Source organism: Neophocaena asiaeorientalis, unplaced genomic scaffold, assembly GCF_003031525.2.
Source record: "Neophocaena asiaeorientalis asiaeorientalis breed wild unplaced genomic scaffold, Neophocaena_asiaeorientalis_V1.1 scaffold129, whole genome shotgun sequence".
NCBI lineage: Eukaryota > Metazoa > Chordata > Mammalia > Artiodactyla > Phocoenidae > Neophocaena > Neophocaena asiaeorientalis.
Window position 1 is genome coordinate 8,745,897 of NW_020172446.1, and position 14,251 is coordinate 8,760,147.

The following is a 14,251-nucleotide window of genomic DNA, read 5'->3' on the forward strand; positions in this document are numbered from 1 at the left end:
CCTGAAGCTCTGTCCACACTGCCTGAGCCATCCCAGGAAGCCCCGCTCTAGAAAGCCCCTCCCCCAATAGGGGGCAGAGGTCATGGGAAGAGCCCCCAGCAGATGTGAGGGCGTGGAAAGGGACCGGATATAAACTTGGGTAAGTGATGTTATCCTTCTGAGCCTCAGCTTCCTCTTCTGTGAAGCCACCCTTCTCGCACAGGTGTGAGATCTTAGTGATCTAACAGGTGGGAAAACACTGGGCAAACCCCAAGCTCTGCAGCCCAGGGACAGCCTTTCTGGTTTCCACACCTGAGCCTGCACTGCCGGGGCCAGCTCTGGCCTCCCCAGCATTCTTCCTTCTACCCACGTGACACCGGTGTGAGTCCTGCATTCCAGCTTCTCAGTGACATTCCCTCCTGGCTTCTTTTCGCCTCTGCACCCCTGCTTCCCCCCTACCCCCAGCTTTAATGACCCAGCTCGCATTATTGCCCACTGAAATCCTGCCTGGGCTACAAATCCTATTTCCTTTCTGGTAATGAAATATTGCGTGGTAGCAGCATCTTGTAAACCGTCTAGGTGAGTCGCTCCTAGGGCCTGGCCTGAGAACAGGGAGGTGATGGGCTAGACCCGGCCCATTGCCTCCCCTTCCCCCAGGGTCTGGCACAGAGTAGGTACTAGAGAAACACCAGAGGTGTATGTGTGGTAGTCAGGGCTGTGACCAGTGCTCTGAAAGGCCTGGGGCTTGGGGTTTAATGATCTCAGTTCTGAATGATTTTGTCTTCAGCTCTGTGTTTTGTAAGTGCCGCTCGATGGGACAGTGGAGCATGTGCTGGGGCTGGGAGCTTGGTTCACGCGTCGGGCCGCTTCCCACCCCCTCCCTGCCTCCCAGGATGGGCTCTTGGCCTCCCTCTCTCCTGCCCTCTGCCACCCAGCTTCCTCCTCCCTTCACCTGCCCGGAGACAACTACTGTCCTCCCTTAAGCAGGGGCCTGGGTGCCGGGACGGTTGGGGTCAGAGGCATGGAGCCCAGTGTCAGTACAGAGCAACCGTCCCCACCCTGGGCTGGCAGAGCTGCGGTGCCTTCGGTGGGTGACTCAGGGCAGGCCTCTCACCCACCCCATCCAGGGACCTAGAGTGTTTTGATGCTGAGGCTGCAATACCCTTGGGGGTCACCTGCCTGCCCGGGGGGTCGGGGCAGCAGGCAGTGGGGAAGGGTGGACGCATGGCCCAGCTTTCCTGCTCTCGGTCACGGCACGGTGCCAGGGTCCAGCAGCTGGCGGGAGGGGGACTCTGGTAGCTGATGGCCCATGTGCCTGGGTGCCACATTGAGAAGCGGGCACCCCCGGGCACCTGTGAGTGTCTACACTCAACCCTCAGGTATCCCTGTGCATGAGGGAGCACACATTAAGTAGCAAATAAAAAACACCAGGACAGGTCAGGAAAGGACAAAGGGGAAAACTGTATTTTAGTACCTTTAGCAGTTTTTCTTTTCTTTTTTTTTTTGGCTGGGCCTCATGGCTTGTGGGATCCTAGTTCCCGACTCAGGATTAAACCAGTACCCTTGGAAGTGAAAGCACGGGTCCCACCTACTGGACTGCCAGGGAATCCCCAGGTTTTTTTTTTTTTTTTTTGCTTTTTGAACGAGGGCCTTTTCATTTTGCACTAGGCCCTGCTCATTATGTAGCTGGTTTGGGGCACAGTAGAAATGGCGGGAGACTCGGGTTTGGAAGAGCTAGTGAATCCCTCCGCCTCTCCAAGCTGCAGTTGTCTTGTGTGCCCCGGGCCCCGCTCCCCTGCACCTGCCTTTCCTTGGGTCCACGTGCTGCGGACGGGGTCTCGCTGGCTGTGTGCAATGTCCTGCTCGGTCCTCTCCCTGTCAAAGCTATGTTTGCCCCGAGGCTCACAAGTCGTGGCTCTGCCGCACCTCCGCACCTTCCCCAGGTCGCTCGGTCAGAGCGAGTCTCTCCTTCCTCCTCCCTCATCTCACCTTGACTTTTTCATCTCCGCGTCCCCCACGGCCCCATGGCACGGTGCTTGGCAGATAGATAAATAGAAGGGGTTTTATAGGTGAGTGTCTTCATCTCGATGTGAGGCATCTGTCCTGCTGGGTGGCGGGAGCTGACTTTCCCCCTGGACTCAGCTGGCGCTCAGACAGGATGCTCGTGTTCGGTCCTGACCTACGCACCTGACATCTGATGTGGGATCTCCCTTGCTCTGTCCGCATCAGTGCTGCTCTGGCACCCGGGGAAGCGGTCTGCGGGCGCCTTGTCATGCTGTTGGGGGGCTACTCTGTGAGGGTGCCCAGGCCTCTGTTCTCTACCTGGGCCTCTCTGGAGCACGGGCTCTGCCGTGACCCCTGGGCCCGGGGAGCACTGTGAGCTGGCACCCAGCACTAACCATTGAGTCTCTCTACCTGACTCCACCAGGAGTCGTGATGGTGACAAAAGAGATGAGGTCTTGAGCCAGTTGTTAAAAGTAAATGAAGCAACAGTAAGACCACTCCTCACACCTTGAACGGCTACTGTGTGCTGGGCTGTGTGCTAAGGGCTTTACACGCATTAATCATTTGATATTCACAATAACCCTCTGAGGTAGGTAGCACCCCTGTCCCCATTTTATAGATTAGAAGACTGAGGCATGCAGAGGTTAAGTAACTTGTCCAAGCATACACGGTTACCAAGATTTGAGTCCAGGTGTTTAACCGAAATGCAGTACAACCAAGGACTTTCAGTACTTGTAGGGTCCTTAGATAGCACTGGCCCACACTGGATTGTGGGAATGAGGCCCAGAGAGGGAAAGTGACTTGCCTCAGGTCACACAGTGAGTCCGAGTCCATGGGAACCTGGATGGGAATCTCAGCCTCCTGACTCCAGGTCTATGCCCTTTCCATTCCCTGCTCCTGCCTTTGAGAGTGCCCAGAGGCCCTGATCCCATGGAGGAGGGAGACAGGTTAGGATTCAGGTGACATGAGCCATGAAGGCAGCCCTAGCAGGAAGAGGCTGCAGAAACAGGGCGATGGATTCCGGTGCATGGCATCTGGGATGGTTCATTCCCTTGGAAGGGAGTCTCCCATCAGCCCCTGGATTGTTGGCGGGGAGGTGGTGGCATTTCCTACACTGGAGCCGCCCTTGAGTCTGCAGGGGAGGGACTGGCAGCTTTGCACGAGGAAGGGCATTCAAGGCCCCTGGCAGAGGCCTGGAGCTGGCTTCTCTCTGTGCCCTGGAACCTTCCTTGGAGAACTGGGGTTCTTGGGGAAGCTGTGGACACATTTTTGGGGGGACTTCAGACTTGCTCAGGAAGCCGGGGACACCAGACCTGGTATCTGTGGGTTCTGCCGGCATGGTCAGGGTCAGGAGAGAGGGTCCCACCTGGGCAGCAGGATCCTGCCTCTAGCTAGAGTTTTCAGGCTGGAGGCGTGACTTCTACATTGCTTGGCCCATGCCCTAGACTCCAGTCTGGCCACTTTTGTGCTGTGCCCCTGGCCCTGGACTCCTGTCCTGGCAGAGCTGGAGGACCCTTCAACAGAGTAGAGTGAGACCTTCCATTGAACAGATGTGTATAATTGAGGCCAAAAACATGGTGCCACAGAGCCAGGGCTAGGACTCCTGATGCCAAGGGGCTCCCCTGGCTGAAGATCTTTGGGGGGCTCAGACAGAACTGCTAACTGACTGGGCTCTCAGTGGGCTGAGGTCAGCTGAGGGCCGGGGATTCCACTTCTCAGATTCCAGCCTCACTCTGGACACAGAGAATTTTCTAGCTCCTGGGGTTTGGCTTAGGTCCCTTTCTGAGCCTTCCAGTTAGGTGGGGTGGGCTCGAGGGGAGCATTCGCGATGGAAGGGAACTGGCCTTTGCTGAACCTGACCCTGTGAGTCCCTTGGGATGCAGAGCTGACCTTTGAGGACAGAGGTCCTGAGAATTGAGCCCTTTGAGGAAGGATCAAAGTCTTCGTGGAAGAGGTGGCCTCGGGTTGGTTCTCCACCCAGCCCACAGGATACAGCGTGTTCGACAGAGAAAGACGAAAGAGCCCTAATGGTGTGCAGGTCATTTGGCCGGTGGAGATGAGGCAGGAAGGGGTGGGCAGAGGCTGGGGACGTGGGCAGGGGCCACTTTACAGAGAGGCTTGCTTGCCAGGCTGAGAATTTGATGACGGCGAGTCACTGGAGGGCTTGGAGCAAGGGAGTGGCCTGGGCAGGCCAGTTTTCAAAAGATTAATCTGGTGAAACTAGAGGCAGAGAAATTTGACAGACCAATGTAAATGCTGGGGAGGTGAGCATCTGTTAAGAGCAGCCCTTACTTCTGCTGCGACTGGGTGTGTAAATCAGAACATACGCCTCTCTGGAAAGCAATCAGGCAATAAACATCGAGCCTTAAAAATGTTCTTACCCTTTGACCCAAAATTTTCCTTCTGTGGCTGTATTTTAAGGAAATCATAAAACAGGCAGAAAGAGCTTCAGCCACAAAGATGTTCCTTGCAGCAGTAATTATAAGGGTGAAATTTTGAAACTTTCTGCCAATAGGATAATTTAAAAGTCAACCATGATGTATCCTCTCAATAGAATGTCCTATAGCTGTTGGAGTGATGTCTACAGAGGTTTCGTAGCTTTAGTTATTTATTCATGCTTCAACTTGAAGTACAGAAAGTGTATTTTGTGCTTCTTTATCATCTATGATACCTTCCACGAGCCAACCGTTGATCTATTTGTTGGGGGTACAGAGATAAATGACATAATCCCTGCCCACAGAGAGATGATATGATCTCACTTGGCCCAAAAAAATGTTTATGGAAAGAAGCCTGGAAGGAATGACATAGAATGGGGACCAGTAGTTTTCCCTCAGTCATGGGATTATAAGGAATCTTTTCCCTTTTCTCTCCTGGTTGGTGTTTTTCAACTTTTCCATAAGGAACTTGTGTTACTTTCATAATTATAGAAAAAAGCTTCTCATCAAAAGGAGGCGCTATTGCAATAGTCCAGGGAGACGGGATGGAGTTCTGTATTTGGGGAGTGGTGTGTGTGTGTGTGTATGTGTGTGTGTGTGTGTGTTTGTGTATGTGTTTGTGGGTATTTGTGTGTATGTATTTGTGTGTGTGTGTATATATGTGTTTGTGTGTGTGTTTCATTTATTCATTCAACAGTTATTGACTGAGACGCACTGTTTTAGGCCTGGAAACACACCAGTGAACAGCACAGAAACCCCTTCCACTGGGGAGTCCAAATCCGGTGGAGAAGGAGAGAGTAAGGAGGAGAGAATGAGGCAGATGGCCCCAGCACTCTGTGACTGACTGAAAGTGGGGACGAGGCAGGGAAAGGGGTCACGGCTGATTCCCAGGCTTGGGGAGAAGGTGGTGCCTTCACTGAGGTGGGGACTTGGGAACAGGGGCAGTTCTGTGGTCCTGGTGCACATGCGCTACCTGCTGAGCTGAGGTCCAGGAGGCGGTGGGGGACGTGGGTCAAGGACTTAGGAGGCTAGAGGCTGGCCCAGAGGCGGAGATTTCCAGTTGTCTGCAGGGCGGCGGTGACCCTCAGAGATGAGAGTAAGTGTAGAAAAGGGCCACCCCAGACAAGTGGCTGCTTTATGCAGGTGGGCGGAGGCGAGAAGGTGGCCAGGACACGCCTCCCCAGGCAGTGGCATCAGGGCTCGGGCTTTGTCGTGTAGAAAGGGTATAAAGAGCCGAGAGCTGGGTGTGGCAGGGGCAGGGCAGGGTGTGAGGGGCTGGGGGTTCCCTGGTGCTCACCTCCAGCCCTTGGCTCTGGGAGGGGCAGCTGGACAGGAGGGGCCAGTGGGGCCACAGTGGCCTCCCAGGGTCTGGCCGACAGTGATGCGGAGTCTGCTCACCTCTCTTCTCTTCTTCTGCAGGAGAAGCGAACGTGCCGTGCACATCCAGCATCCTCCAGGAGAAGCAACGTGAGTTAAACCTGGCCCCCAGGAGTCTTTTCTTTACCTTGGATGGGTCCAGGCTCCTTGGGCCGGGGGATCCCTCATCCACTCAGGTGGTAGGGTCTTCACTACTGTGCGGGATCGGAGGGCCGGGGCCACTCTCTGCCCCAGGAGCTGAGCTTCACGGGTTCCCAACTTCCTACACGCTGGGCAGCTCGGGGGTCAGGGCCAGAGAGAGGGGCCTGAGGCTGATGGGCCAGGAGGCTGAGCGCGGCAGAGCAGGTGGAACCGTGGAAAGCCTCGTGCGTGGTCTGCCTGTGGGCAGAGGGGGGCACCGGCAAGGGGAGCAAGCCCTCCTGAGCCGTTGAGACCATCTATCTTGGGTGACACAGCTTCCAGGAACCACAGTTGGTGACACGGTAACCGAGGCTGTGCCAGGGGTCATGACCCTTCTGTCCCATGGCTCAGAGGCCTTGTCTGCAGAGCGGGACCTCCCAAGTCCTCGTGTCCTTCGTATGATACAGGTGTCTCAGATTTCCTTCTGCCTGTGTTTTCTCAAGAGGCCGAGCACAGGGTTAGACCCAGGAGAGACTTGGTAAAATGTCAGTTTCTGGCACAGTGACCTCAGGGCATCTTCCCTGGAGGTTTGGGGTGCACTTGATGGGCACTGTCTGAGCTGGACGTCTTTGCTGTTGGCAGTATTGAGTTCTGCACGAGGCCAACAGGGCTGGGGACTGGGGTCTATGTGTGTATCTGGGGGAGGGTGGGCTCAGAACTTTCCTTCCTTCTCTCTCCTGCTCTTTTGGTCTGTGGTTGCAGCCCACTCTGCCCACCCCCTCCCCAGGCTGAAGCCTTTCTTGAGTTCTTCCTCCAAGCTCTTCCATCCGTCAGCTAACAGGAGGGGTACCTGTAGCGCCAGCTTCCCACGGCCTGAGTAGGTGCACAGGCCTTGGAGAAGATTTCGATGCTTCAAACATCTGGTGGCAGTTCATAGATGAAGCCCCTCAGGGGCTGGGCGCCATGAATGTCTCTGAGAGGGGCGTGCCCCCCACAAGACTCAGGCCATAAGTGCACTGGGCAAGGGGAGGGGCAGTGCAGAGAGGGGGGCAGTTCTCTCTCCTGTGTCCTTACAGGATGTGAGGAACCAAGTTCAGCAGCAGGGGGGCTGGGTGTTGAAATGTACCCACGGGATTTTAATTAATTTATAGAGGTGACTGAGTGAAGATGGGAGAGATCAAAGCCATGGACCGAAGAATTTATTATTTACACTTCCCCAGGGCAGGGGCCACGGGGGAAGCACCAGGTTTGGTCGGGGGCGGGGGGTGGGGTGAGGCAGGCAAAAGGTGCATGGGGCAGGCCTGGCCCAGAGCCTGCATTGTGTTTTCCGTGGGAAAGGCACGTCAGGGCAGGGGAGACAGCTGAGGACTGGCTGGATTGAATAATGTCGCAGGCTCTGGGCCACAGGGGCGGTCTCTAGTTGTCCACCTGGCCCCAGGGTGATTTAGGGCAGGGGGGGGATATTGGCCTGGGGTGTGGGAGTTAGATAAAGGAGGTGGTTGGAGCTGAGGACCCAGGATTGGTTGGTTTGCATGTGAAAGGTGCGTTCTAGGGTGAGTTATTTATTATCTCTAGGAATTAGCATGGCCTGGGAGGGGCAGTCTCTTCCTGGCCAGCTAGGCTGCCCCCAGAGATGTCAAACATAATAAAATAAAAGCATGCTTAACACAGGATCCCATTCCTCAGGAATGTGAGAGAGGAACCAAGCCCAGATCACTTCCTCTGGGCCCCTAGGAAGAAGAAACCACAGCAGCCTCAAAGTGAAAAACACGGCCACCTGCCGCGGGGCTGTCTCGGAAACGCCAAACCACAGCTCTGTTCTCCACAGACACAAATGAATTGATCAGATGTTTGGTGTCTTCTGGACCTGGTTGGGGAAGAATGCGTGTTTAAGGAGAAACAGAGCCTTTTTGTTTTCTGTTTTTTACACCACGGTTACAGATTTTAGTCAGAATGAGATTGCCGGCGGCTGTCACCCACTTCTCCTCCTTAAGGATATTCTTGTGTAGTAAAGAATAACAGTAGATGCATGGAAGAATTTCAGAGCTGAAAGGGTCATTGAGGTCAGTGATTGCCAAGCCCGAACCCAACATTTCTGACAACGAGACAAACGGCAGTCCTGTAACGTGTTTTCCCATCACGTTGAATGCATTCAGTTGAGAGAACAGCTTCTTATTCCGCACTTTGGCCCTGTCTACACATTATGGCATTCAAATACTTTTTCTTTTATGAAGTGACGGTGGTAGTTGATGGTGATTTGTGTTTGTCATCCCAAACTGGCAAAATAAAAGTCTGTAACCCTGAATAAAAACAGAATAATGGCAATGCCTGGCATTTATGACGCGCTCCGCCGTTTATGTTACACCTCTGTGCGTGTTATCTTATTTGATATTTCCACTCGGTTTTCAAAACCTCACTAAAAACAAGGTGGGAAGTGGTAAAAATTGCCCTGGACCAGGAGTCAGAAAATCCTGGGACTGGTGCTATAGCATCTGAGCTTTAAAGGTGTCAGGCCTGGGCTCGAGGCCCAGTTCCTCCATTGACTCTCTGTGCTTCTTTGGGCAAGTTACCTAACATCTCTGGGCCTCGGTTTACTCAGTTGTGGAAAGATGATCGTAATGTCTGCTTCGACAGTCGCTGAGGGCATAGAGGTAACGCACGTGGGTGCCAAGGCCTGCACCTCGCAGATAGGAAGCGTTGCGTGGTTCTCGCTTATTGTTGGCTTTTGGATGAGCCTTGGAAGACCTGGTGCAGGCGCGGGGGTGAATCTTGGCATCTTACAGAGCCCAGTCTTTTCCCTGCTCTGCTGGTCCTGTGGCTGGCTCTGTTGTCACTGTCACAGTCTGAGTCCCCAGGGAGCCCTCTGAGCTGGCCACAAGGGTTGGGAGTGCAGGAAAGGGGTCTTCCAGGGCCTCCCAGCTCACGTGCAGGCATGGGATTGTAAGGCCTCGTCTGCAGTGACCGTGGGTGGGGCACTCCGGGGGTGTCCTGGAACCCTCCCTCCTCTCCCAGGCAGCCCAGCCTTCATCCTGCAGCTACACAGGTGCGCTGACAGCCTGCTGCCTCTGGCTTGTGCTTGCCGTTTGGAACCAGACCTGAGGAAGCCTAGGGAGCCAGTACGGGGGGGCCAGTGGAGGCAGAGGGGAGAGAGGGGCTCGGACCGGGGCGCAGGAGACCTGGGCCCCCCACCCCTCCAGCTAGCTTGCTGTGCAGCCTCAGCTCCTGCCTGTGGCCGGCCTCCTGGCCCGTCTGTGCGTAGAGCCCCTTCTAGCTCCGACATTCTGGCGCTCTCTGAGTTTCCGTCGCTGCCTCTGTCTCCTGGTTTCCTTTGCCTGCACGTCCGGCTGCTCTGCCGTGCTCACGCTACTCCACAGCAGAGCCGACGTTTACAGAGCACTTCTGGCACGTGACGTGGCGCTGGGGGTAAGGACTCGGGGAGCTTACTACCTGCCCACTGAACCTCACTCCTGTTCTTCTGTGCAAAGTGAATGGCGCCACTTTCCGCAAACTCACGCCAGACACCTGGGCGTCCTTCTGAGCTTCCCCTTCTCTGCCACCTTCCAGAGTCAGATCAGACCCCTGAGAGCATCCATTGTACCCCCAGCAGATCTCTCGTGCCTCCACCCACTCCATCCCCCATCCCTCCTCCAGCCGAGGCCACCATGTTCTCTCTTCTGGAAGGATCCATCCTCCAATGCTGGCCTCCCTGCCTCCGGTCTCTCCCACTTTGGTTCTTCCTCCAGAGTGTGAGAGAAACCTTCGCGGGAGGCAGACTTGTCCTCATGGCCTCCTGCTGCCCTCTAGTGATTCCTCTCCAGTAAAGGATGAGACGGGCCTCCGCGTGACCTGCCTGCCCACCTTCCCCACCAGCCCTCCCCTTCCTTTCCAGACCGCCTTCTAGAAGGAGCGTGCAGACTCCAAGCACAGTTTTCTCTTAAGCTAGTTGGAAAACTCGAGCAGTGCATCCAGCCCGTGGAGGGGGCGCTAGCAGCCCGCTCCACAGCAGATGGTAGGAAGGACTTGGGGCTCCAGAGTGATGCCCTTGGGACCCAGCCCTGTCGGCCTCTGCCCTCTACTCCATTCATCGCTTCCTGGATCTGGGAGCTGGATCCGCCCCTCCCTGCCAGGACCTACTGTCATCACAGAGGAGGCTGAGGGCACAGCTGTCGGCTCAGTGGGTGTAGAAACTCTCCTTCCTCTGTCCCCCGGCTCCATCTCCAGGGAGGAGCAGACTCTCCCAGGAGGGCCGTGGCTGCCTCTCTCTCTCCATCCCCCTCCCTTCCCCTCTCAGCAGCTTCACAGCGTGTAGGGCGCTGCACACTGACCTTCACGGCCACCTGGATGCTGGGAAAGGTTGCAATCATTACAGCTGTGTCACATTGAGAAGGTAAAGACCAGGGGTAAATAACCTTCCAAGGAAGGTGCTCACACACAGGTCTCCATGCCCCTCCATCTCCAGAGCTCAGTCCCATGTCTAAGCTCCCATTTTCCTGAAGTTTCTCCTTTCCGGTCACCCTAGGTATCTGGGGAGGTGCCCCATTGTCCCCTGTGTCACACAGGTACCCCCTTCAAGAGCCAGCTCCACGAGCCCCCCAGAAACTTGGGGTCCAGGATGTGCACCTGTGTGTGTCGGGGGGTTGGAGAGACTTTCTCTGCCTCGCGTCCACCTGGGTGTGTCGGGGGGCGGGAGAGACTTTCTCTGCCTCGCGTCCACCTGTGTGTCTCGGGGGTTGGAGAGATTTTCTCTGCCTCGCATCCACCTGGGTGTGTCGGGGGGTTGGAGAGACTTTCTCTGCCTCGCGTCCACCTGGGTGTGTCGGGGCGGGAGGAGGGTACAGATTCCAGGACAGGAGGACTTGCTCTTGGGCCCTCCGAGTGGGACCCAGTCTGTGTGGAGTACAACTCGACCTGCTCATGTGACTTACACTTGTGGTTGTCAGATGGCTTTCTCAGGGCCAGTGCCAGGCTTCAGATGCAGGGGTGGGGGCAGCAAGTGGTGCCCCCAGTGTGGGGAGGGTCTGCCCGTGGCCGTGCCTGTTTGTTAGAGCGGGCTGAGCAGTGGGTCTCTGAACTTTCTCTCGTCCTCGACAATGGTGCAGACTGAGTCCCAATCCTGGCCCCAGAAGGACCCTTGATTCTTCATCCCAGACTGAGCCTCTACCCTAGGCACCCACAGAGCCCCGATTTGTCCCAGGCTGTATCCTGGCTCCAGTCCCTGGTCCTGGACTGAGCTTGGCTCCTGGACCCCAATAACTGTCAGAAAAACCTGTGCGGTTGTCCCACAGAGGCAGAGGGGCAAGATGAGGATGCTTTCATGGGGGTGTGGCTTGGCCTCACGTCCCACTGTCTGGGATTAGGGACCAGAGGAGCAGCTCTGAAGATCCAGACCAGCCGCCAAGGGGCTACCCCTCCCGCATGCCCTCGGCCCCATGGCCTCCCCAGCAGCCCCCTGCCCACGGCTTGCCTCCCCACTCCTCTGCCTGGTAACTGGTGTCTTTTCCTGGCCTGTGTGGGCAGCTTGCTGAGCACAGCTGCAGACGGGCTATGTTTAGCGGCTTTAATGAGCTCAGGGTGGCAGACGTCCGCCTTGGGAGCACTTTTCTTGCGTGCGTGCGCGTATGCCTATGTTTGGCACGGTCCGTTCGTGTGTGTGTGCGCGCACAGGGAAACGTGTGCCTGCGCATTTGTGTGTGTGCGTTAGTGTGTGTGTCCAACGTCAATGCAGTCATCTACACAAGGCTCCGTGTGCTTCTGTGTGAGTCTGTGCCGCGTCTGCATTGCCAGGGACGTGTGCAGCTTCTGACACGTGTAGGGGCACAAAATAGGAACAAATTATTAGTTCATTCGCTTGTTTGAAAAATATTTAATGAGTCTCTTTTATATGCCAGCACCTTAATAGTCTCTGGGGATAAAATGGAACAAAAACAAATCCAGTTCCAGCCTTTAAGGATCTTACAATCTGGGGGTTGGAGGAGGGGAAGACAAATGAAATAACCACAAAACTAAAAGTATAAGGATTAGTCCTAGGACACAGAAAGCCATGGTGCTTTCGGGAGGAGGAGAGTAAGAAGGGAAGGCCCCCAGGAGTAAGGAACACTGAGGTTTCTGTAGGGACTGTCTGGGCACAGAGGGTGAGAGGAAGAGTCCAGGCATAGGGAACAGGATGTGCAAAGGCCCTGTGGCGAGAGGGACATGGGATCCTTGACAACTGTCAAAAAGGCCGACGTGGTTGAGCTCAGAGAGGGTGGGGCGACTGGTGGGAGAGGTGAGTGGAGAGTCGGGCCCATGGGCAGACCACACGGGCCTTGGTCAGGATGGGGAAGCTGCAGGAAAGGACAGTGTAGGCTGACATGATAAGATTTTTGTAGGACAGTTAGAGTCTAGTCATGATTCGGCTGGGGGTTCTCGCAGGAAAAGGAAGGCTCTTGAGCAGCCTGACTGGAGGAGAGTCCAGCAGGGGTTTCTTCAATCTCAGGCAAAGGAAACCCGCCAGGTACAGGACGATGCCCTGGGCCACTCCCAGCCCTGAAGGTCGCTGCGCTGAGTGGAGAGCCTCCCCCTCTGTCCCTGCCCCACCTGCGCAGGAGCTTGGCCTTGGGCAGGGACAGGAGAGGGACAGCCTGTGGTGAGCCGGCAGGGAGGGAGCCTCACTGAGGATGGTGGAGGTAGAGTTGGAGGGGCGAGTGGAGACCATACTGCACAGTCCACTGACTTATACGTGAACGAACCACCTTTTCCTTTATTTTTCTATAAGCCCCTTTGTAATTTCGACTCTGCATACCCATCCAGCTGGACTCGTGACAGAGCCCCCTCTGTGATTCCAGGGGTTTCCCTTTTCCTCATTTTCCTGCCCTTGTTCCAAAGCCCCCAGGGGTCTTCCCCGCCACCCTGGTGGGGAAACAGTGTGTGCTCATGCGAATGTGTGCAGGAAGCTCTCCATCCACACTCGTGGATGCTGCGGAGCTCCGGGCCCCAGCCTGGTACTCCCTTCCGTCCTGGTCTGCCTAGGGGCCAGGCTCCTTGGGGCACAGGGTGGCTAGACCCTGAAAATCATTGTCTCCTCCTGGACTTGCGAGAGTCCCCCAAGCTGTGAGGGCACCGCACCTACTTCTGTCTCCTCCCCTCAGCCTGGGGCAGAGGGTGGGGAATCTCTTTTTAGTCTCAGGGAACCTCTGTCTCCTCAAATCTCTTTCTCCTGGGGACAAAAGGGCTTTTAATCACCCTGCTGTGTGCCCTTTGAAAAAATTCTTATTTTTAATCTGTCTCTTGAGTAGATAGCACATGTACATGTTATAAAATTCTAAAGGAATGAAGGTGATGAGGGTTCCTCCCTCTCCCCAGAAGCCATGATTGTGACTAGGTTCTTCTAGAACATTCCAGAGATATTCTCTGCATATATGAGCATCTCCCTAAATATTCATTTATATATCTATCTTTATATATACCCCACACAGATGGGAGCATTTGGTGCCTTCCACGCTGTACCTTGCTTTTCTCAGATAACAATATACCCGGAGTATTTCACTAATACATTCAGAAGGGCACCATTCTTTGCAACGGTTGTGTCATATTTCACGGTGGCCTAGTTTACTGAACCAGGCCCCTATTTATGGGCACATAGGTTGCTTTCTGTGTCTTGTCTATATCTTAGGAAGTGTGGCAGTGGTTAGTGTTGTACCCATGTCATTTTGCACATGGACTTGGAATTGCTGGGTCAAGGGCATGCTGTATGTGGCGTGACCTTGCCAAACTGCCCTCCACGGAGGCTGTACTGGTTTTCGCTTTCACCCGCAATGAATGAGGAGAGGTTGCTTTCCCACACCCTGGGCGGCTGGGTGTTGATAACTGCTAAGGTGAAAAAAAAGGCGTTTTAGAGTGATTTCAGTGAGCGTTCCTGCAGTTTAGGCTTCTAAGGCTGAGCACCTTTTCATATGTTTAGGGGCCCTGCCCCGTTCCTTTTCTGGAGCCCATGTTCATTTTGAGGGGATTACCGTCGGGGAGTGTGCTTCGGGGTTCCTCTGTGTGCTGACTTCCAAGCCGGGCCAGGGCAGGCTTGACAGGGGTTCCTTAGTGGGTAGGACCCAAAGGTTTCAGGCAGACTTCTGCTCCTGATAACCGCCTCTCTTCCCCTTTCCCTCCCTACCAGGGATGGCTCTGCTGGCAGAGCCAGTATGGAGACATTTAAAAGACTGACAAGAACACCCCATTCTTAACCCCCGCCTTTGTGGGGTGATGCTTCAGGAGGATGAAAGAGCCCTTGCCGGGTGACCTGGGTTCAAATCCCCACCCCTTCACTTAACCTCTCTGAGCCTCAGTTTTCTCATCTGTAAAATGGG

The 14,251-nt window shown here is 55.1% G+C and overlaps 1 protein-coding gene across 1 annotated transcript in view; it reads left to right on the forward strand.

Annotated features, from left to right (window-relative positions):
* Positions 1-14,251, forward strand: part of PITPNM3 (PITPNM family member 3) — an 88,574-nt gene that overhangs the window by 42,291 nt on the left and 32,032 nt on the right. The window contains exon 8 of the mRNA XM_024736166.1: positions 5,838-5,885. Coding sequence (XP_024591934.1) covers positions 5,838-5,885 — 48 coding nt within the window. The remainder of the gene's footprint in view (positions 1-5,837; positions 5,886-14,251) is intronic.